This window comes from Fukomys damarensis, unplaced genomic scaffold (genome assembly GCF_012274545.1).
Source record: "Fukomys damarensis isolate Sample0158 unplaced genomic scaffold, DMR_v1.0_HiC HiC_scaffold_28, whole genome shotgun sequence".
Taxonomy (NCBI): domain Eukaryota; kingdom Metazoa; phylum Chordata; class Mammalia; order Rodentia; family Bathyergidae; genus Fukomys; species Fukomys damarensis.
In genome coordinates, this window is record NW_022900940.1 from 4,015,872 (window position 1) to 4,038,230 (window position 22,359).

At 39.9% G+C, this 22,359-nt stretch overlaps 1 protein-coding gene across 5 annotated transcripts in view; it reads left to right on the forward strand.

The window, feature by feature from the left end:
- Mitf (melanocyte inducing transcription factor) overlaps window positions 1–22,359 on the forward strand; it is a 196,981-nt gene that overhangs the window by 157,313 nt on the left and 17,309 nt on the right. For 4 of the 5 annotated variants that reach the window (XM_010636067.3, XM_010636073.3, XM_019209338.2 and 1 more), the window contains exons 3-6: window positions 11,996–12,223; window positions 13,244–13,327; window positions 15,424–15,519; window positions 20,249–20,366. In XM_010636067.3, coding sequence (XP_010634369.1) covers window positions 11,996–12,223; window positions 13,244–13,327; window positions 15,424–15,519; window positions 20,249–20,366 — 526 coding nt within the window. The remainder of the gene's footprint in view (window positions 1–11,995; window positions 12,224–13,243; window positions 13,328–15,423; window positions 15,520–20,248; window positions 20,367–22,359) is intronic. The other variant, XM_010636088.3, reaches the window with a different exon arrangement.

Genomic DNA, 22,359 nt, shown 5'->3' on the forward strand with positions numbered 1-22,359 from the left:
TCTCCCTCTCTCCCTCTCTCCCTCTCTTTCTCTCTTCCTTTCTCCCTCTCTCTCTCCTCTCTCTGTCCTGCACATAATTTGTAGACCTCTGGGGAATTATTAAACAAGTTGTTGTTTTTGTGCTACTGGAGCTCAATTCCAGGGCCATGCATGTGCTAGCTGAGTGCTGTAGTCCCAGCCCAGTTTCTGTTTCTATCTAAACCACATAGTCTTGTTTTCTTTTCTTTTATTTCTTTTATTTATTTAACAAAAGGGTAAAATGATAGTTTCTCATGTTCCCTAACTTTTTGATAGTGGTTTACAGTTAGGTAGAGGGCAACTGGCATTTAAATGATACACTGCTCCATTTACTTTCCTATAAAAGACTTTACTATATTATATATTTTAACGTTTCCTTTAAAAATCTCATGATACTTGGATGCTTTTGATTAACAAAAATTCCTATTGAGTCTGGGAAATTCTGCTTGTTTGCGGACACTGTCTTCACATCCCCCACAAGAAAGAAAGAAAAAAACCTCATCCCTTAAATTACTCAAAGCCCTGAGGCAGTTTGCCCCAAACAGACATACATTTTGACTTTTTCTCTTGTGAAGTTTTCTGCCCTGCTTTAGGCTCTCTAGATGCTTCTTTTCGGTTAGGAACCTGTTGCAGCTCTGACATCATTACCCGGACTCCATCCGCGAGAGAATAGGAAGATTTATCCATAATAACGTACAAAACAAATCCTTGGAACCAATAATAATTGCAAAGGCTTTCTGTACTGTTTCAAAGCCAGACTTACTGTGTTGCAAATATAAACCCTATATAGGTAAGTTATAACATGACGGTGTTCGGGAAAGCCATTTGGAGTAAGTCTGGTTTTCTCACTCTGACAATTGGCATAATGATTGCCCATCCTTCACAGAGTTATAGAAGGGTTAAAGGAGCAAATCTGTTGACAACTTTCAGAAAACTACTTAGCATATAGTTAATGCTCAGTAACTGCCTCATGTTCACTTTTTCATTCTTTTTTCCTAAAGAACGCTCCTGATGTATTCTCATTTTCCCATCATTTTTAAAATTCTACCCTGTGTTCTCTTTTTTTCTTCTTTGTCCCCTTTATTTATTATTTTTATCACACAAAAATGCAAACGGGACAATTCCTGCCATGTATGTTGTTCTTATCTTTAATGAATTTTATAGATTTGTGACCATTTTTAACCTTTCTAAGAATTTGCTTGGTAGAGAGCGACAAATCATGTTTTGCAAATTAGTTCCTTTTTTTAAATGAGGAAAAATGCAACCCCCCCAATTAACTAAATAAGCTTAAGTTTCAGTTTGTTACAGTTTTTACATGATAGAAATGCAGATCACTGGCCATTGTATTTGAAAGAGGTACAGTGATAACACCGGCTTATCAACGCTCTGTTTGCAAACAGTTTGGTTCACAAACAAGCATTTGGCAAATTTTTGTTTTTTATTTGCACACTCTGCATCAAGCGGTGAACATGACCACACCATCTTTCCTGCACGAACACAAGCAAAACTCTGGAGAAGAATTATGGAACGAATTAAGTTGGTGAGCTAAGGTACCACAGTAGTCTTGGCTTTGACTGATTAATATGAATTTAGTCCTACACCCCCTGTATATGCTTTAAAAACATTTCTTTTGTGGCTAGAACACACAGAAAGAGCGTGAGTGAGGACATGACTATAAGCAAAGCCTGTTAACAAGATGTTTCTCTGGGAAGTATCCTGACTGACCATGTCACAGAAGAGTTGCAGGGATCATATCGAATTCCCTGATCAGTTTGAGGAAAAAAGAAATCAGCTTCTTTGTTTTCAGACTAAAATGGCAAGCCTATGTAGATGTTTTGTACTTGTGATCAGCTGAGAATGATTGTGTTACCATGTACATATGCTGCCATAGGACTACCTTTATGGAAAAAGAAGATGAAGAGTGAATCAAAAGAAGCCTAACACAAACACCTACTCCATGTGAATGGGCACAGCTTGTCTCAAATGTAATAGCATAGAGGGTGACGTGACGTTTGCTGTTGGTACTCATCGCCCAGTCTCACCAGTTGGTAACTCATGGCTTGTGTGCCTGTATACCTCCTTCTGACAGGCAAGCCCTGCGCACGGTGTGCCCTTTACATGTTTCAGTAAATTAGGCCTCGCTGAGAAAAAAATGCAGTTAAAAGCTTTCATGCACGTTTTCAGGAGACTACAGTTTCACCAAAGCCCACATCAAGTGCCGGTAGCCCAGCTGGCTCGCTGGGCATTGAGAGATTGCAGGAACACTGTCTGTGTGATTCTCCTGCCTGCGGCTGTCCCATGCTCTAAGATTCTTGTTTCTCCCCCTTTACTTTCACGTTTTTCATCTCATCTGATACTTGAATTCACCAAAGAGAAGGAGATGCCTTAAAGACGTTGCATGTGGCTCTACTCTCTCTTTATTCTTTCCTTCAAAATAGAGGCATGCTTTTAGACAGATAAGCAATATGAACTGATCTACTAGGAACAAACTTCCAAGAATAACCGTAATAGAGAACATGATTTCCTTATTGAACATTTACTATGTGCCAACTATTTTTTATACATTTTATCTCTTAAACTTGCCCCTGCAGCAACTATTAAGACAGTGAGTGATCTTCATCATCCCATTTTAGGAATGGAAATCTGGGATCCAGAGTATTGAAACAACTTGCCAAAGATTTGAACTCAGATGTACTTGAAATTCCAGCCAGATGTTTGACAATTTTAAACTGCCTCTCTCTGTCTTAGCTCTTTCAGTGGGCCATATTCTTAGCTTGTGTGCCTCATACTGGTAAATACAAGGTATTGTAAAGCTGCATACATTTGTAATAACATCTTGGTGGGAAGGCATTTCAAAGCTTTTATAAGAAAATCTTTTACTGTATATGCTATGTTAAAATTAGGTTTGATGCAAGCCGAGAAGACAGAGGAACTAGCAGTAGTGTCTATTCCATATCTAAACTGTGTCCCAGTATTTTCACGATCTCTCTCATGTCTGGCTGCAGAATCTTCCTCTGTCCACTCTTACCTTTCATCCACATCAGCCCCTGACAGATGTTTTGAAAATGTCCATCACATTTTGTCATTTCTCTTTTAAATACTTTTCAACAGTTTCTTCTAAGAAGCACAGAAGAAAATCCAGATTCAAGGGGCCTGCAGAGCTCCATACCATCCCGCCCTGACCTCCTCCCTCAGGACGCTCATCAATTCTGTCCCTGCAGCAGCCGTGCCAACTTGGTTGTTGGCCTGATTCTTTCTCCTCTGGTGTGCCAGCCTGCTCCTACCTTAGGCTCCAGTTGTTTCCTCTGGTCTCCTCCATGGCCGGCTTGTTTTCATGATTTTTGTTAGGTTTAGGGCTTGTCAGAGGCTTTCTGTTCTTTGCTGCGGTGTCCTCGTGTATGGGATGCTTATTTCTTTTTGGTTTCATTGCTTCATGCTTGTCTCTCCTTCCTCCACTTAAATATGATTTTCATGCGATGAGGGTTTTTGCTTTTGTTACTGCTTGTGCATTGCTCAGGAAATACTAGCACAGTGCTCAGCAAATGCCAATTAATTGAGTGAATAAATAATGCTCGGAATAGTTACAGCATGCCTGCACCTAAGTTCTCAGAGCAGTGCCTGGCCCAGTCAGCTCACCTCTGAGCTGCCGTGCACGGCAGGGTTAATTCTAACGTGGAATTTCGTCCTCACATAATCTATAAAGCACATCTTAGGAACTGCCTCAGACAATGCAATTTCTCAAAGACCAGTAGGACCCCTCAGTCTCGTGACACAGGCTCTGAAGTCTGTGTTGCTATGAGGCAGCTGTTTTTTGCCAGTTTGCAGCTCGTGTGGACTTGACCTTCAAACTAGCAGCATTCAGCTCTTGTCTCAACTGGGGGCTTGCCCACTGACCTTTTGCTTAGGCCTAAGGCAATGTTTTCATCTCTGACAAACTCCACCACTGCCAGTTTCTTGAGTGTCAGTCCTTGTGAAAAGGAGCCATGCTCCTAGCCTGTAATCGTCGCTAATACCCGATCAACTATGGACAATGGGCGCATTTGAAGGGGAATAGGAGGACAAAAAGACCTCTGCGATTCTGCGGCAGCACTATACTAGGGCACGTGAAAAAGTTCTAGCACGTGGGATGCTACCCTCGCAGCTCCCATGGCGGGGTGGGGCATGGCTGGCCCTTACAATGGCCTATTCTGAGGTACCACTGAAGCACATAATTGCAGCCCTTTACAAAACTGTGAAAATGTGTTGGCTATTATACAAATGTTAACTGGGCTCCAACGTTAGACTACAGATTTCATAAATAACAGGTCCTCTTGATCTGATCAAATGTTTCAAGAAGAAACATGAAACAAGGGAAATTTTACCATTGTGTATCAACTTCCTGAATTTATTGTTTGTTTGCAAAACTTCCAAGGGAGGAATTTTACATGAATATATCTTTATTTGCCCAGATCTGTAAGTTTTTATTTTTGTGGAATTTGGAATTTTATTACAAAATAGTTCATTGGACATTACAGTAAATGTGGAAAAGAATAAATACAATATTAGGGATCGTCATTGTTATGGCTTTCTGAATGATTTGCCATTAGTTTTAATTTTCTTTGCATATGTATAAAGAACATGTTCAATTGGTTTAGGATGGCAGCGTATACAGTGTGTTTTACCTGCTTTTTGTTCCCACTGAGGTTAAACTTTTCCTGTCTTTAAATATTTTATAAAATGTAGATTTTCATGACGATATAATATCTACCTATGTGCTATGGATTCAGCAGCTGTCAGTGGGAGGCATTTGTGGTCATCTCAGGGGGATTGTTGGGCCATTGGCATCCAATAGGGAGAAACTAGAGATGCTGGTAAATGTCCTGTGGGGTGCAAATCAGCCTTTACCACAAAGAATTACCTGGCCATAGTGTAGTGCTCAGGTTAAGAGGTCTAAACTATATGGCTGCCTCAAGGTTAATTTAATCCATTGCCTCTTGTTATATATGTATTTCCAATTTTTTTTTTATTAGAAACTAATGGGCTGGTTATGGTGGCACACACCTACCATCATCCCAGCATTCTGAGGCAGCGGGTCACAAGTTTCGGCCCAGCCTGGTCGGCTTAATGAATTAGTGAGACCTGTATCAAAACAAGAAAGAGCTGGGGTTGTAGCACAAAGATAAGCCCAGAGTTCATTTCCCAGCACAGAAAAAAAAAAAAAAAAGATCACAGAAAGAAATTAATGGATTTTAGTTATGTTACTTACCTCTGCTCTTTAACTGTTATAACTGGAAATTACTCATAGACTATACGTTGAATGTTCCAATGAAATCTGATTGAAGAAGTAGACAGTGCCCTAGCATGGAAGTGTTCTGTTTCTCTTATAGATGATGCTTTGATGGACATCCTTGACCTAAATCCGAGCTCCCATATCTGATGATCTCCTTAAAAAAAGGTCTTGAAAAGGGCAGTAGCTATTGGCTGTGGATGTGCACTTTAAAATTTTACATCAATTTATTTTCTATGTTAAAGTTCTACAGCTGATCTTGGCAGATGAGATTGTTCATTTCTTCTGGATTTCCAAGCATTCTTATGGTGATTCCGTTCGCATCTTATTGGGAACTACTGTACTTCCAGGAAAGTGTTCTGTAAAAAGGTGGAGGCATTTGCAGATTTCTGTGCCCTCAGGAAGCAGGTTAAGGAGTGAAGCAGGCCAGTTGTCAGTCTACAAATAAGAGTGGTGGGAAAATGGCAGGGTAAAGAGTCAACACTTCGTCACACAGGGAAGCTCATTCTGAACTTTGCCTGGTTACCAGCCTGTTGGGGTATAGTTCAGTATTGTTAGATCTTACAATTTATGCAGAACACCCAGTCTAGATTTCAGTGTGGTGTCTCCTAGGTTTTAACTGTTTTTTTCTATTTTAATTTTTTTATTAGTACACATTAGTAGTACATAATGGGTACGTTCCTCATGAGGAGTTGATCCATGTACCTAACACATCTTAATTCTCCAGTTTTTAATTGTCAATGACAAAAACATGTAATACTCAACACTGTGTTGGCCAGTGAGTCATACCTATATCCTATTGCCCATGAACTGCCATCTCTGCTTTAACCGTGACATTATGGCAAACTGGTTCTGTGTTTTATCAACCCAGGGCCCTGCTGGCTTTGATAATTCCTAGATGACAGCCATAGGAAAAGTCCATCTTTGGGTAGACCCTGGTAGAAAAGGAAAGTCCTGTATCTCTTGGAGTAGGCTGTGGACCTACTGCCTGGCCTAGAGACATAGCTCCTCTGGAGCTTTCTGAACTACTCAGGACGAGTAAGGGACTCTAACACCCCTTTCTTTTCCAGAAGTTGTGAGGATCCTTGCCAGGAGTCCCTACGAGACCCTGCACAATCTGACCCTCATCCTTCATTTCTGCTCTCCCCATCCTACATACATGTCAGCCACACTGGCACCATTACTCCTTGATTTACTGAAGATTTACAGAGTGCCGTGTACCAGGTCACGTTCTAGATAAAGCAGAGAGTATGGAGGATCACACATGATGGAAGGACACAGGAGGGATTTTGAGTAAGCACTCGGGATAGTTAACAGGAGGAAAAGTCAAAGAGGTATCTCAGGGTGGGTGGGGATGTAAGCATAATGGGTAGGCTTTCTCAGACTTTGGTGTGCCTAACAATTCCCCTGGAAAACTAACTAGCTGATACAGATTTTTGCGCCTTACTCCCAGAGATTCTGATTCATTAACTCTGGTTTGAGTCCCAGAATATGCATTTCTAACAAGCTGAGTAAGTAGCATTAGTTTAAATACTTGTAGGCCATTGTACTTTGTTGTTGTTGTTGTTTTTCCTCCAAAATATGTAGGAGGGTATTGAATCACAATTGGTTTTTATTTTGTTTTACTTTGTTTAGCAGAAGACTGACATAACATGATATATATTCCGGGGATCACTCTAGCCATTGTATTGAGTATTGACTGTCAGAGGGCAAACATGGAAGCAGATAGAAGAAACGGAAGCAAGCCTGCCTGCCTTCTTTGTTTCCCTTTTATACCATTGTGACAACAGTCCTCCCTGGGGTGCGTCTTCCACACCCAAAACTATGCTGAGTCAATTTAGTTGGGCTTTTCTTACTCAGACTGAAACAATCAGTGAACTATCACATGTCATCCTTATATTTTTTAATGACCTGTACTGAGTATACAAGAGTATATGTCCTAGAACATATTTTCTTGGCTGTTTCCTTTTTCTGGTAATATAATTGTGAGATGGAATAAACCTTGGTTCTTAGCACTTGTGACCCAAAACAAAGCTTTGCTCCAGTTCATTTAAGTAAAGTAGCTTTCTCGGTTTTACCATTTCGCCAAGGCTAATAAATGGATAATTGTTAGTTGCCCTCAAAAAACATAGAAGTGGCTGTGTGATGGTGGTGGTGAAGAACAGTTGGTTGAATGGAAATCTCTTTAATTTTCTCCCTAAACTTAAGAAATCTGAACACTTTGAGTTATTTTTAAAAATCAATTATAAACTGAAAGGATTATGGGAATCTTTCCTCAGTTTCATCCAAAGCCTGGATAACAGCTAATAGAAAGAGAAGAGCAAGACATTCAGGTGGGGATATTTTTTCCCTAGTGAATCCTGTTGTCAGCCAAGATGGCGGTATCTATAGCCATCACCTCCCAGTGACAAGGGATGTGTTTCAGGATTGTGTTAGGAGGAAACTGATGGGAAATAACCTGTCAGTGTCACCTACAAAGTGGTAAAACCACATTGTGACAGCCAGGAGGTGATTCCATTTGAATTCAAGATCTGCTATCAACTCAAATCTGAATGAAGAAAGGAAAAAGGAAGAAGGGTAGGAGCAGTAAGAAAAAAGAAAAATTCCAAAGCCTTTGGATTTTTGCATTTTAACTCAGCTAATGTCAGTGAGCACTCTATTTTTTTTTTTTTTTTGGCACCAGGGATCAAACTCAGGACCTTGCACTTGTGAGACGGGCACAACACCACTTAGCTAAATCCCCAGCCTTACTCTCACTATATTATGCTCAACTTTTGCTCTCTGAATTCTTTAACATGGATAGTTGATTTAAAGGTAAAAAACACAGGCAACTTATTGGAAAATCATAAAGATGTTTCTCTCTTCTTTAAAGCTACCCATGTGTTTTCATTTGCATACTTACTTGATTGGCTATTTTAAAATTAATGTGAAGCCATTAATGAAAAGGGCACAAATGTGGACTATTAAATATATACAGTTATATTGACATGACTTTTAAATTGTAGGAGGGCAGTTGAACCTTACAATGATGCTGAGAAGGAGGGTGGGTAGGTCTGGGTCTGGCTTCTTCTGGTTGAGGGTGGCAGGATACACAGAAGTTACGTGTGCTACAGACCACCTCTCCGCAGGGGTACGTGACAGGGCCAGGGCTGAGAGGTGCCAGAAGGCTAACCGTGTGCCAGATGAGTGCTTCTCAGAGTGTAATCAGAGAGCCTGTGGGTCTTTAAGACCCACTTCACTTGCTGGAATTTTGCCAAGCCAAAGCTGTTTGCAGAATAATATAAAGATTTTGTTTTGCTTTTTTGCTTTCATTTCACAGGTGTACGGTAGGATTTTCCAAAGACTTCATGATGTGTTAAGATATCATCATGCTGACATTTAAGGACGTATGTGCAAGCATATGATGAACAATTCTCAGTTTTAACCTTAGTAAGGTAAATACTGAGGCATAAAATCTGCATAAATTGAATAAATGTGAAAATTTTAAAAGGGTCCTGAGACAAAATGGGGAGTACCTGTTTAGATACTTTATGTGCTCTCATTTAATGCTGAAAATGTACCTATGAAGCAAGTGTATTAATCCCAATGGGCACAGCAAAACATGAAGGTGTGGAGAAACTTGTGACTTGTATAAAGTCACAGGAGTAGTAATTGCAAAGCCAGAACTAGAGCCCAGGTTTTGTGTCCTTTGCTTGCTTGTCATCAGGCACATGGCCTCTCAGAGAAGCACCAGGACATTCCTGGGTTTGGACCCTTAACTTCTCAGAACGGAAATTCTCATTATGTAGGGACTATCAGTGAGAAGATTGTCCTCACAGACAGTGTAAAACAGAGACCACACGCTTACTCTCTCTGAGCTGAGTCCAGCCCTAGATATATTTGATGGGTTTTGCAACTATGTGAACAATAAAACAATTGAGTATTTCTTTTTTAATTTAAAAGAAGTTCATTTTGCCAGGTGCCCTTAAAAATGTGGGAGATTTGACTGGACTGGACTGAAATGCACACAGCCAAAGTTGGCTTCCGTCGAATCTGCTGCTCCTTTCAAATGAGGTGTGCGCCTTCTACTTTGCCACAGACCTCATTGCTCCGGGTTACCTTATCCTGCAAGTCACGCCCCTCATTTATGTTAGCTGCTTGGGTTGGAAATAGTGGGAGACCCTCTGGACACCGCATAGTATTTCTAAACCATCTGCCTTTAACTTATTTGAAAACTAAAAAAGCACTGATAAAAAAAAGAGCAAAATGCACTCTCTTCTGCGTACTCAATCCTAGATATAGGAAAGACCACAGTGACAGTGCGAGGGAAAAAGCAAGTCACTTTTCTCCTTACAAAAGCATAGAATTCTGATTCATTAACAAAGAAGAATCTGACAGTGAATTAACATTTATTTTTAAATGTGTAACCCTTTCTTTTTTAAGTGTAATAGTGAAATAAGCACATTACGCGCATTGCCCTCCTTTTATGTTTATTTTAGTAATGTCTGTTGTCCTCATCATTATCACGTCTGGACCCTTTATGAGGCTGAAAATGTCTCTGTGAACTTTTCAGTGCATGTTAGATCAGTCATTTGTAACAAGTTGAGGTGGTCATTCTGAACGACTTTGTTATCCTTAGCATTTAGACCAAATAATGAATATCAATTTTTCATTCTTAAAAGATTGTCTCCCCATTTTAATAATGACTATTAAATAAATAAATAAATATCAGTTGTGTATAATATTCTTTTCTCTAGCGTCAAGAATTATATTTAAAATTTTCCATTCTTCCTAATTTGAAAGTTAATTGAAAGACATTTCCTGTTTTCTATATTGCACATACATCCTCTCCACTCTCCTCTCCCTCCCTCCGTCCCCCCTTTCCTCCCTCCCTCACTCTCCTTCTGTGTGTGTATGTGTGGTTTTTCATATTCTGTTTAGGGTGACACCCCCTCTTCCTGATGCAAGGTCAGTATTAAGTTACCTGCCCACCTAGCTAAGAGTAAGGTGCGTGTGGGGACCAGGTTCCAAGTTGAGGCTGATACACTTGAAAGTTCAGCATAGACTATCTTTCTGCTAAAAGGTGGTCCTCTTGCAGTCAAAAGTGGCAGTTACTTGGCCATTAGAAAAAAAAAAAAGTCTCATGTGTGACAGTAGCTTTTAGGGAATGTCTCCTCCAAAGGGGGCATCCAGCTCTTAACCTATTGCTGAAAGAGAAATACCATTGTCTATTAATACTACTGGAACTAAAGATGAATAGTGAATCGGCCTTGATCTGACAGTGAGTTTGACTGTGATGATAGCTCATCCCTTAAAAAGGTTCTTTTATGTTTATGAAAGAAAGCATGACGTCAAGCCAGGGGGGAGAAACGATATCAATATTTAAGACCAAACTTGTAAGGCTTCCCCAAAAAAAGCCCCTTGTGAGAATGAGATTTTTACATGCATAACTAATTAGCTTAGGTTATTACAGCAGGGCTGCTGTGATAAAGTTTCCAGCGGTGTCTCGGGATACCTTGTTTATAGCGCCTTCTCTATGCCAGCCAGTGTGCGAGTTGGAGTTGCAGAAAGTGGAGGGAGGATAGCCTACAGTTTCTCGTTGGATTGGGGCTACCGTAAGCGCTGTTATGCTGGAAATGCTAGAATATAATCACTATCAGGTGAGCTTTATTCTTATTCATATTTGGTTTCTGAAATCGAATGCAGTAAATTGTGAGATTCACCTTTTTAGTGTTTTTGTAGTAAGCAAACTATTTTCTCTAACAGCAATCTCCCCCATTTAATGCTGATTATTGTCTGGTGCCGTAAGAAGTATTTCGGTAGAGTTTTCAATAAAGTAGACATTAGAATTTATTTCCCTAGCATGTGGCTGTGCTGCCTCCATCAGTTTCTGTTCATAGCTATAAAATTAATTTATGTTTATCAAGGTAGAAAAGACTTTTAGTTGAATGTCATTGGTTTTGAAAAAAATTAATTTTATACTAATGTTTATAAAAAAAGAGGGAAAAATATCCTGGTGGTTTATTTCCCCTCATGCCTTTAAAAACACATGCACATGAATGTTTTGTATTGGAAGGAAACTGCTTAATGTGGAGTTGGTTTTTTTCACTGAGTCCTTTAGTAATTAAACTGTTGAATAATCATGTTCAAATGGAAGGGAGAGGAATTAATCCACAACTAGTTGATTTAAACATGGAAATGTTTCTGTTTATTTTCTACAACCATTTTACACTTTGTTCATAATGAATTTTCTGGAGTGTGTGTGTGTGTGTGTGTGTGCGCGCACGCGCATACACATGCATGTGCATTTTCACAGAAAGCCATGAAGCCATTCTGTTTGCGAAGTGAAGTGAGATAAACCAAGTTATGTGTCTTGGAGATTGTGTTTCAATCTTACTAAACCCTTTTAGGTATGTTGGAGACATTTTTACCCTACACATCATTGCAAACTCTTAATGATTAGACATGAGAAGAAGGTCACAAGGTCTGAAAGAGTTATATAGTTAATTTCCGGGGAAATGAAATAGGGCAAAGCATTACCCCAAACCCAGTAAGTCAGACTTTAAACATTTTAGTAATACCCAAATCTGTTAACAACATGCCTGCTACCTGACAAGTGTAGCTTATTCTGCTGGTTCACTAGTCAGTTTCAGATTTTGTACCTGAAGGAAGAATCAGCCAATACACAAAAATAACGATGCTGTCTTCTTTTCCCTCTGTGGCTATGTTCAGGTGCAGACCCACCTTGAAAACCCCACCAAGTACCACATACAGCAAGCCCAAAGGCAGCAGGTAAAGCAGTACCTTTCTACCACTTTAGCAAATAAACATGCCAACCAAGTCCTGAGCTTGCCATGTCCAAACCAGCCTGGCGATCATGTCATGCCACCGGTGCCGGGGAGCAGCGCGCCCAACAGCCCCATGGCTATGCTCACACTTAACTCCAACTGTGATAAAGAGGTAATTGATGTCTCCTCTCCTCTCCTGTTTTCTTACACTCAGTGACTGTCTGTTGATATTCTTCCCACGCTTAACTGTGGACTCTACCTTGTCCTCCTGTCCACCTCCACTAGCCCCTGTTCCCAGTTCACCAGTGTGGCTGCCGCATTCCGGTCTTGTGTCACCAGCACTGGGTTTGGGGGGATATTCCACATGACAGGAGGCCTGCCCTGGTCTGAGCACAAGCTTTCTCCCCTCGCTCCTCCTGCTTCGTCAGAGTCCTCTCTTCCCTTCCATGCATTTCAGTTTAGGAAGCAGTGAAAATGCAGAGAGAGTGGAGAAGGGGAGGTGGAAAAGGGAAAGCAAAAATAGAAAAGGTGTGGGACAGGCAGTGTAGAAGTTCCGCTTGTTTGTGAATGTCTGGAATCTTATTTTATTTCTCCCAGATTGAAAAAAGAAAAAGTGCGGAATGTGTGTGGACAGATTTGAGCCTTTAACAGAGTCTTTAACAGAGAAGCAAAGATTTAATTGCCGAATATGTTGAGTTTCATAATAAAAATGCTGCTGCCCTGTAAATCTGCTTTGGTAAAGGCTGGATTGGAGACAAGACTCAAATAGACCTTCAGTTGTTGCAAAATCAAAATGTGGAGCATAAAAATACCTGAGAGGAGAGTTATAATTGAATACCCATTATTTCCAAAGAATGAGACAATGAACTTCATTTTAATAGTTTTACAGAACTCTGAAATGTTTCTGTGCATTCAGAGGTGACTTTTAAAGTTCTGATGATTTTAATCACGAGAGGAACTAAGTCTTCCCCCATGCCCAAACCAACACTCTTTTTCTCAGTGCATATTTGTCATCTAGCAAGATAACTTGACACATTTCCCTCCTTTGTTATTCTGTCTCTTGTTCAGATTGTGCTTTGTTTGAAAGCTTGGTTCATCTTGTTGCTATGCCGTCAGCCTCATGTGAATATGTCATTGAAAAAAAAAATTTGCAAATCCATGCTATGGGCTTTTTTTGCTTATGTTTTTGCAGGGATTTTATAAATTTGAAGAGCAAAACAGGGCAGAGAGCGAGTGCCCAAGTATGAACACCCATTCTCGAGCATCGTGTATGCAGGTACTGAATGACTCAGCAGCCCAAGGATGTAACACTTTGCAATGAGAATCTATATTTGTGGCTTATCACACTTTCCTGATGATTTAAAGGTTTTTTTCCCCTCCCATTGATTTTTTTTTTAAGTAGTGAACACTATGAACAGGGCCATTTTCTTCATAGTAACTAAGAATGAAAATGATTACCAGGGAAATTAAATGTTTTCCTTCCAAGTTATTTTGACTCCTTAAAAAGTACTTAAAATACATACATTTTAATAAATATAAAATGCTGTATTTTACTTATACACCGTGTTACGCAGATTTGTAGGATAACAATTTTCATAGGATAATATTAGTAATACCAAGGAGTGTGAGATTTGTTTATTGTTTTATAAATGGAATCTCCTTGAACATATATTCAGAAACTTTATTAGTTTAATAATCTATAATGGCTATTTATTTCTTGAGTAATTAAAACTTTTTTACGACATCCTATGTAATGCATAAATTATGCTACATCTAATAAATACTTATGTGGATTCAAATATACATGGAAGAATAAAAGCAATAAAAGTCCTCCCTTTTGCTTTTCTGTATTTTTTGTATTACTGTGTAGAGTATTTCCTGTTCTATATTTTCTGTCTTTCCACCATCAATTTGCATTATTTTTAGAGAAAAAATATTTTTGAAATAGCCCATCAAGCCACTAATTTTATTTTCTTAAAATAAAGTTAAAATTTACAAAAGTTGTTCATAAGTCCCTGACCTATTTTTCTACTTCTTAACTCGATTCAAAAATTATTTATTAAAACAAATAAAATGGAGTACCTACAAATGGAGCCTAAGAGTATGCTAGCAGTTACTAAAACCTGTCTGCCAATTATTCTTCTCAGGGATCAGTTAATCCACTCTTTATTTTTAATTTATGAAAATTACTATATTCCCCACACAGTGAGCATGTTATATGGTTTATTTAGAAATCTCATCCATATCCACCAATGTAGTAGCGTTGCGAACCCCCATTTTATAGACTGATATACTGAGGATTTTAAAGGGGAAACTTGGCCCTTCATCTCATTCACTTTTTTTCCTTTGGGGTCAGAGCCCCACACATGCTAGGCAAATGCTCTGCTGCTGAGCCATGTCCACAGCCCTTGCCTTTAATCTAGAAAGTGGCAGAACCAGGACCCCAACCCCAACTCTGTTAAGGTTGGAGCCTCGCCTCTTTATGGGAGGGGCCAAAAGGTACGGAGGAGAGTCCCTCTGTGTGCTGAGGTTTTATTCTGTACCTGTGAAACACCCTTTAGACCCAGCACAAACAGCTCGTATATGTGAAGTGTTTACAAAGAAATGTTTTCACAGACTTCTCTTTGCATCTGCTGCAATGTGCATGTAATCACTGTTGTTTATTATCATAACTAATGTTTTGGTACTTCAGGAATAAAATTGATCTAGTGGGAATGTCAACTCCAAGACTGTAATGATAATCTCGTCTTATGTACTCCTTGGGGAGTGCCATGCACGTTGGCAGCTGAACAAGGAGACACTTATTTTACCAGTAACTGTGAGACCAGTACAAGCCAGCCAGTGGCATGGGATCCATCGTTCACACACCTTATGGAACCAAAGAGCTTAATTACCTTCTGTTTTCTTCCGCTGGGAAGGGGATGAAAAAAAAAAAAAGGAACCAGTAGCCATTATTCAAGATGAAGTTTCCTGGATCTTTCCTACTTAGAGTAGGCAGTTCATGGCACTTGAGGGCATGGTGACATCATGGCTCCACCCCCTGCTTCACCATGTGACTTTGGGCAAGATGCTTCTCATTGTATCACCCGCACCCTTTCTATCCTGTGGGTTTTTGTCAGGACAAATACATTAGCCCATGGAAATCCCTAGGCCCTGTGCTCAACACCTAGTAATTGCTCAAATGCTGGCTGGGTATCATTATCATCACCCATTAGTGTTAATGGTCTTCAGTAATAGTTTTACTTTAGTGGGAAGAGAACAATTACTTTTTAGAGTCTTAACTAGAGAGTATTGTTGCTTTAGGTAAGCAAGAACCACGGCTGTCTCTTTTAAGGTTGCTTTATACTGTTTTTGTTTCTTTCTCTCCTCCAGATGGATGATGTAATTGATGACATCATTAGCCTGGAATCAAGCTATAATGAAGAAATCCTGGGCTTGATGGATCCTGCCTTGCAAATGGCAAACACGGTACTATATTAATGACTCTGTTTTTTGTTTTGTTTTTTGTTTTTTCAGAAAGGAAGTCGTGGGATATTTCCAGTGCTTCCTCCTTTTTTCTCAAACTTTTTGTATTTATTGAGAGACTTATTAATAATACAACAGGCAATTATTTAAGGTTTGCAGAGAAGTGAATTTGACATCAGGGGTTAAGAATGAGTCGATCGAGGACCCTGTGATAAAGCTCTGTGTAAAGCCCTGGGATCCAAGTGCAGTCCCTTTTGATTGGGCCTTCTGATTCTCCTTCACATCTGCTGCCCGACTTAGCACACCTCAGCCACGGGAACTCCTGTGGACTCTACTGTTAGCAGTGCTGTTCTGATTGGCCTGGGAAAGTCCAGACAGTTTTTCAAGGAGGAGGTGACTCTTTGAGCAGCAAAGTTATTTCACTTTTAGTTGATAAACCAGTTAGGAACTTGTGTGTTACTGATAGTGCTCTCATATGATACTCATTTTACTGTATGATTTATAGCCTTGCCTAAATTTGTATTTTCCCTTACTCCGTGTAGTTGTCTTACGTTGCAGTTTTATCAGAGTCTCATTGCAAATATTCCTTAGTCCCTGGAATAATTCTCAGTCAAGCTGCAGTGGCACCACTGCCCTCCCTCCGTTTTCAATGGTGACCAGTTAGCCTTGCCCAAGATGACATCTCCAGGGCCAGGCCTGCTCAGCAGATGGTCCAGTGCTTTTCAGGTTGGACTCGGAAAATGCTATGAAACCTACCATATTCTCCAATAACTGGTGTTTAAAAGACTAATATCTATTGAAAGGAAAGGGAGAAAAAGGGTATTGTTGTTTAGAGGTTATGGAGTTTCCGGTTTGCAAGATGAAAAATCCTCCAGGTCTTTTTCCCAGTATTGTGAATATTCATAGCACTACTGAGCTGTGTGCTTAAAATGGTAAAAGGGGTAATTTTATGTTGTGTGTTTTTAACCACAGTAAAAAATTTTTTAAAGTGCTACCTTCCAGGAGTAAAGTTCCCGAAGCAAGAAATATTAAAGCCTTATTTACACTAAATTCCTCAGTATATTGAAATTTGGTGTTTAACATTTTCTTTGCCATTGTGGTATGGTTCTTTAAATTCACTTACTTAGCTTAAAAAAAGCTTCTTTTAGAAGATGCAATCCATTTTTTACCCATTTAAACTCACCTCCTGGGGTTTTGAAAGAACCAAATGATGTGCCACCCAATAAATGTTCCTGTGGCAAACTTTCCCAAGCATCTTTGAACCTTTGGTTGGCTTCTGGGAACCCTTTACTTCCAACTTAATGCATCCCATGAGATGCATACTGTACTTGTCAGCAGCCAGGACCCTAGGATGAACACAAGTGAAACATCCTCGGGAGTATGCACTACAGATCTTATAAATATACAAAAAGGCATGCGTCTGTTTACCACATTTTGCTTCCTAGGCAGCATGAATTAGCAGTGACCCTGTCACCTCAAAAAAACTTCGATGTGAGCTTGGTCATTTGCCAGTGGTATCAAATGGATATCTGGGCATACTCAAGAGAATTATGAAGTTGATGTGATTTCATGAAAGTGTTGATTTTTGTTCATTTTGCAGTGTGAGGACCGTTGAAGTCATCTAATCCCATTTAGGACTAGGCACACTAACCTCTTGCATAGCCTTCATATTCCCCACAAAGAAATCAAGCACCAACTTCTTCAAAACCCCCACTAAGGACTTGGCACTGACTCACTAGAGAAGTAGTAAAACACAGTGTGTAGGAGTTGAAGAATTGGGACCAGACCTGGTTCAGATCCCCCAAAAGCACACCATTTACTCTGTGACCTTGCATGTTACTTAGCTTCGTTAAGTCCTGTGTTTCCTCATCTGTAAAATGGAGCTATTTTACCTCCTTTGCATAATCTCACATAATGCGCATGGTGAGGTACCCCTCACAGTGAGTGTCTGACTTCTAACATGGGCCCCAGGTTGCTAAGAACTTTTCCACATGTCAGCGCTTATGAAGATGGTTGTCCTGCCCCATGGTCTTTTCTCATTTTGAGAGATACCTGGGTCTCCTAAGTCTATCTGCGTGAGCAGCGAGGTGTTCCTTCATCGTGTGGATCCTCCTGAACTCTTTTTAAGATGTGATTGACACGCATTAAATTCCTGCCGTGTGAGTTGCTGTAGGTGCAAAGATAATCTGTGCTTCCTGTGATCCTGGGGCCTACCGTCTACGAGAAGGCACCACATAGCTCTTGAAGGGAAAGGCTCAGTGGGGGGCTAAGAGGCAGTCTCTGGAACTTCCAGATAGGAAAGATCCCCTTGGCAGAGCTGAGTTAATTCCCAGACAGCCATCCTGAAGCCACTTAGCTATTCCCCTGTATTCCCATTGGGAGAAGTTTCACATTGCCTTATCATGGTCTTCTTAGGGTAAAACTTGCATCATTTTTGCTATTAAAGGAAAGAGGTATAACAGAGGTAGAAGCAAAGACCCTGAACTGGACATTTGGAGAGTTATTTGACCTCTCTGCTTCGGTTTCCTTCTATGTAAGATGGGATAGTAACCACATGTACCACAATAGAATTAATGTGAAAGTAATAAGAATTAATCCGCAAAAAGCATTTAGAAGCATTTAGTTCCAGCCATGGTAAACTCTCACTTCAAATTAGTTTCCAGTTCTTATTCTGGACAAAATTATGTTTTAGTTGTAAAAATCGAATAATCCAGCTACTAAACCTGTTCACATTTTAATTTTTTTCCTCCCTCACAGTAATGTTTAAATTGAATGTTCTTCAATTGATCCTTTGAAATGCTTTATTTCAAGTTAACTACTTAAAAGAAAGTGGAAGAACACTTAGAGAGAAAACTATCCTGAGGGAATTAAGTCTAGAAATAACTATTTTGAGAACACAAGGGCCCTCTTGTACTATCACAAACAAAGAATAAAAGTCCCAGTTTACTTGTGTTAACAGTGCACAATTGGTATTCAGAGAAGGGGACCATCCAGAGAGAAAAAATAATAACATTTTCCAATTCTCATTTACTTGGGAAAATATTCATTTTGGTGGAGCAGCGCACTGAAGAACGCAGTTCAGATCACCGGGCCAGGCACAGCCACAGGCTCGGCCACCTTCTCTCCGTCCTCACTCCGCTGTGCTTTCACCAGCCACACTGCAGCTGGTGCTCTGGAAGTGAAATCTTGTGCATCAGATTAATGTGCTAGATAAACATCAAAAAAGATACAGAACAGTCATGTTTACAGAAGATACCTCTTCCTCCTTCTTAGTTCCAAAGCTATTACTTTGACACTATGGAATTTTTTTTCTTTTTTCTTTTCTTTATGCTGAAACCCAAAATTAAACCCAAAATCCTTTCTTAAATACGCGTTCTAAATGTATTAACTATATGTGCAATATCTTCCTTTAGAGTATGGTTAGAAAATGTGTTCTCATCTTGGAGAATTTTAGAATTAGATATCTGTTCAGAGTGTATTCATTGATGACTTAGAAGCTTGTTTTGTGTGTGTGTTGTTTTTTTGCGGTTTTTTTGGTACCAGAGATTGAACTCAGGTCCTTGCGCTTAGGAGACAGGCAGTAGAACCACTGAGCTGAATCTCTGGCCCTAAAGGCTTGTTTTTCAAGCTAGCTATACATATTACTTGCCTGTTATTTAACCCTAAGAAATCATCGTAATAATGCAATTGCATGTTTTGCATTTAATTTACATATGAGGCCATATACGACTTGCATTTCTAGAGTTATGAAGATAACTCTTTAAGCTTATTGCTTCAAATTTTCAAGTTACATTCTCGACTCATTGATACTCACAAGTTTTGCTGAAATCTGAAACTCCAGAAAGATAGAGATTAAAATTTTAGATTTGGGAAGCATTACCAGAAGTCATAATCCAAGCAGCGTTACTTTATGGCTTTGGTCTTTCTGCCTCTTTACAGTGCTGTGTTGAAACAGGTAAATATCTTTCACTTTGGGCTAGGTTGAATGAGAAAAATACTGAACATGGCAGAGAGCAAGTCAACCCTGAGAAGGGGACCTGTTTCAAATAGAACCACTTATTCAAATGCCTGCTAATAATCAAGTCAGAACCACAGGGGAGGAAATTCTCTTACACTAATTTAGCAAGGCTAAACAGTTCTATTATTTATTTATTTGAAGTAGAACTTTTTTCTACTTAAAGTCTGTGGGCTCCCTCTTGTGGCTTTGTGAAAAATTTCAATTTGGTGGAAACCAACCCTTCTTTAGCAATAAGGAAATCATTTTCTTTCCAAAAAAGAAAACATGTTTCATTGACTTTCCTTACAAAAGAGAGAAAATAAGGGAGAAGGAAAAATAGGGAAGGAATAAAATTGATGGAAAATTCAGGTGCAAAGGAGAGGAAATGAATTGGGCTTTACAGTAATAGCCAACTAAACATTTGCTGTATAGTAGTGGTTGTGTCAGGTAAGGTATTTGCCACCCTCTCCACTGCGTCCTTGTTCAAAATAAACCTGGTAAGATGGCTAATAGACTTTATGGGTGGAATTCGGTCTTTTCCTCTCCCTGGCTAAGGCAGTCATATAACTTTCTCAGCAAATATCTCATATTTTCCCATTTTTAAAAAAATGACCACATAGAACATCATTTACCTTAATTAAAAAAACAAAGCATGGACTAGGATGTGGATTTTATCAGAAAAACTTGGAAACTGTCTAACACTTCATTTCTGCTTTTGTTCCTTTCTCTCTCTAGTTACCCGTCTCCGGAAACTTGATTGACCTTTACGGCAACCAAGGCCTGCCACCCCCAGGCCTCACCATCAGCAACTCGTGCCCAGCCAACCTTCCCAACATAAAAAGGGAGCTCACAGGTAAATCCCTAGCAGATGTGCCCCTGGCTGATTTGCAATAGAAAAAACCCTTCTCCTTACCCGAAGTCCCTGATGCGGCAATGTCTCCTACATCCAACTCATGGCCATGCTTTTCTTGGGTATGTGCAGTCATTACAATGCTGTACAGTATTTTTAAGATGGAAATTTTATACTTAAAAATCCTGGTTTCCAGTATTTCCTGAGATGCTGGGAGTCAGGGCCCATTACTCCATGGCCCTAGTCATTGTTATCTGTGACTACTATCCTCTTTGATTTGGGGGTTTCAGGTGACACTTTCACCTGTAACTGTCTCCATCAGCTTGATGTTTACATGACTTGCCAAGCCAGAGACTTACTATTTGAGAACCTTGGGTTGAAAATTCCTTTGACCTGCACTTAAGCCTACGGTAGGAATAGGTTAAATGTATTTCTTACAGTGTCACATGCCTCTTGTTTTTATGTCCCAGAAGAAAAAAAAATTATAAAACAGAGAAGATGGAACTGTTTGGTGCCCTACTCACCCAGCAGCAGTGCTCGGGATGGAAACCAGCGCCTTTTCTCTGAGCTGTATCCCCAGCCTACTGTTCAGTTTTTATTTTGAGACAGTGTCTCTCTAGGCTGTTAGTTGCCCAAGCTGGGCTTGAATTTGCAACACCCTTGCCCCAGTCTCCAGAGTGAAGGGATTATAGGTGTGCACCACTCTGAGCAATTTAGAATTATTTGTTCTTTTTTTTTTTTTTTGAGACAGGGTCTCACTATGTACTTGAGACTGACCTGGAACTCACTATGTAGTCCAGGCTGGTCTCGAACTCATAGTGATCCTCTTACCTCAGCCTCCCCAGTGCTGGGATTAAAGGAGTGAGCCACCACACCTGGCAGAATTATTTGTTCTTGAGCACAGTGTGAAGTTACCTATTTCTCCAGTTTGCTTAATGCTTCGTGGGAGGCATTTGGCCATCAAAACATGAGGGGAATTTTACCGGGACTGGGCTTCTACCACAGCAAATTTTATGGCCCTTATCCCCCCTTTATTATTTGGCCTTGCATACTCTAGTATTGAGGGAAATGGACTCAGTAAGGGCTGTGCACTTGGTACAGAGGATTTCTATCCTATGCAAGGCTGTCTTGCCAAAAGTCAATTTCAAAAAATGACGGCAGAAGAAAGACAAATTTTAAAAAATCATTAATTTAGATTAATTAATTAAGAATAAAAGCTATCCAGAGCCAAAGATCAAGTAAGAAGCCTATCACAAAGGGGAACTATTAGATAACAACAACAAAAATACTAAGAATCACTGAAGAGGCATGTGTGGAAAGAAGTTACCTGTGATACTGCGTGAGGAAAAAAGAAAAAGCAGAAATCATTTGGATTGCCTTTCACAAATTAAAGAATTCAGCTTCTGAGTTATACATACACACATATGTGCAGTACAGTCATGAATCATGTAAAGAAGGGGATTTGTTCTGAGAAAAATGTTGTCAATTGATCTCGTCACTATGTGAGCATCACAGATGTACTTACACTTGAAATGACCACAGTGTCGCTAAGTGATATGCTCTCACGGGGCCACCGTCCTCTGTGCAGCCTGGTGTTGACTGAAATGTCATAATGTGCTGTGTGACTGACCGTGTATGCATACATATACATGAATGCTAACATACTAAATGCACCTGTATGCATAAGTACCTATAAGTCATGCTAAAGTAATTATATTTTGAGGTAAAATTATGGTAGTGAAATATTTCATGTACTACTTCTAAAAAAGCAATCCCAGCATGCCTGTAATGCTAGCACCCTAGAAGGCTGAGGCAGGAGGATTGCAAGTGTGATCCCAGCCTGGGTAACTTAGTGACTAGGAATGTAGCTCAGTGCAGAGGTCCTAGGTTCACAATCCCCAGGGCCATAAGAAAGAGAGACATAGAGAGAGGGGAAGAGGAAGAAGAGGAAGAGGAGGAGGAGGAGGACAGGGGGAGGGAAGGAAGGAAGGGAGGG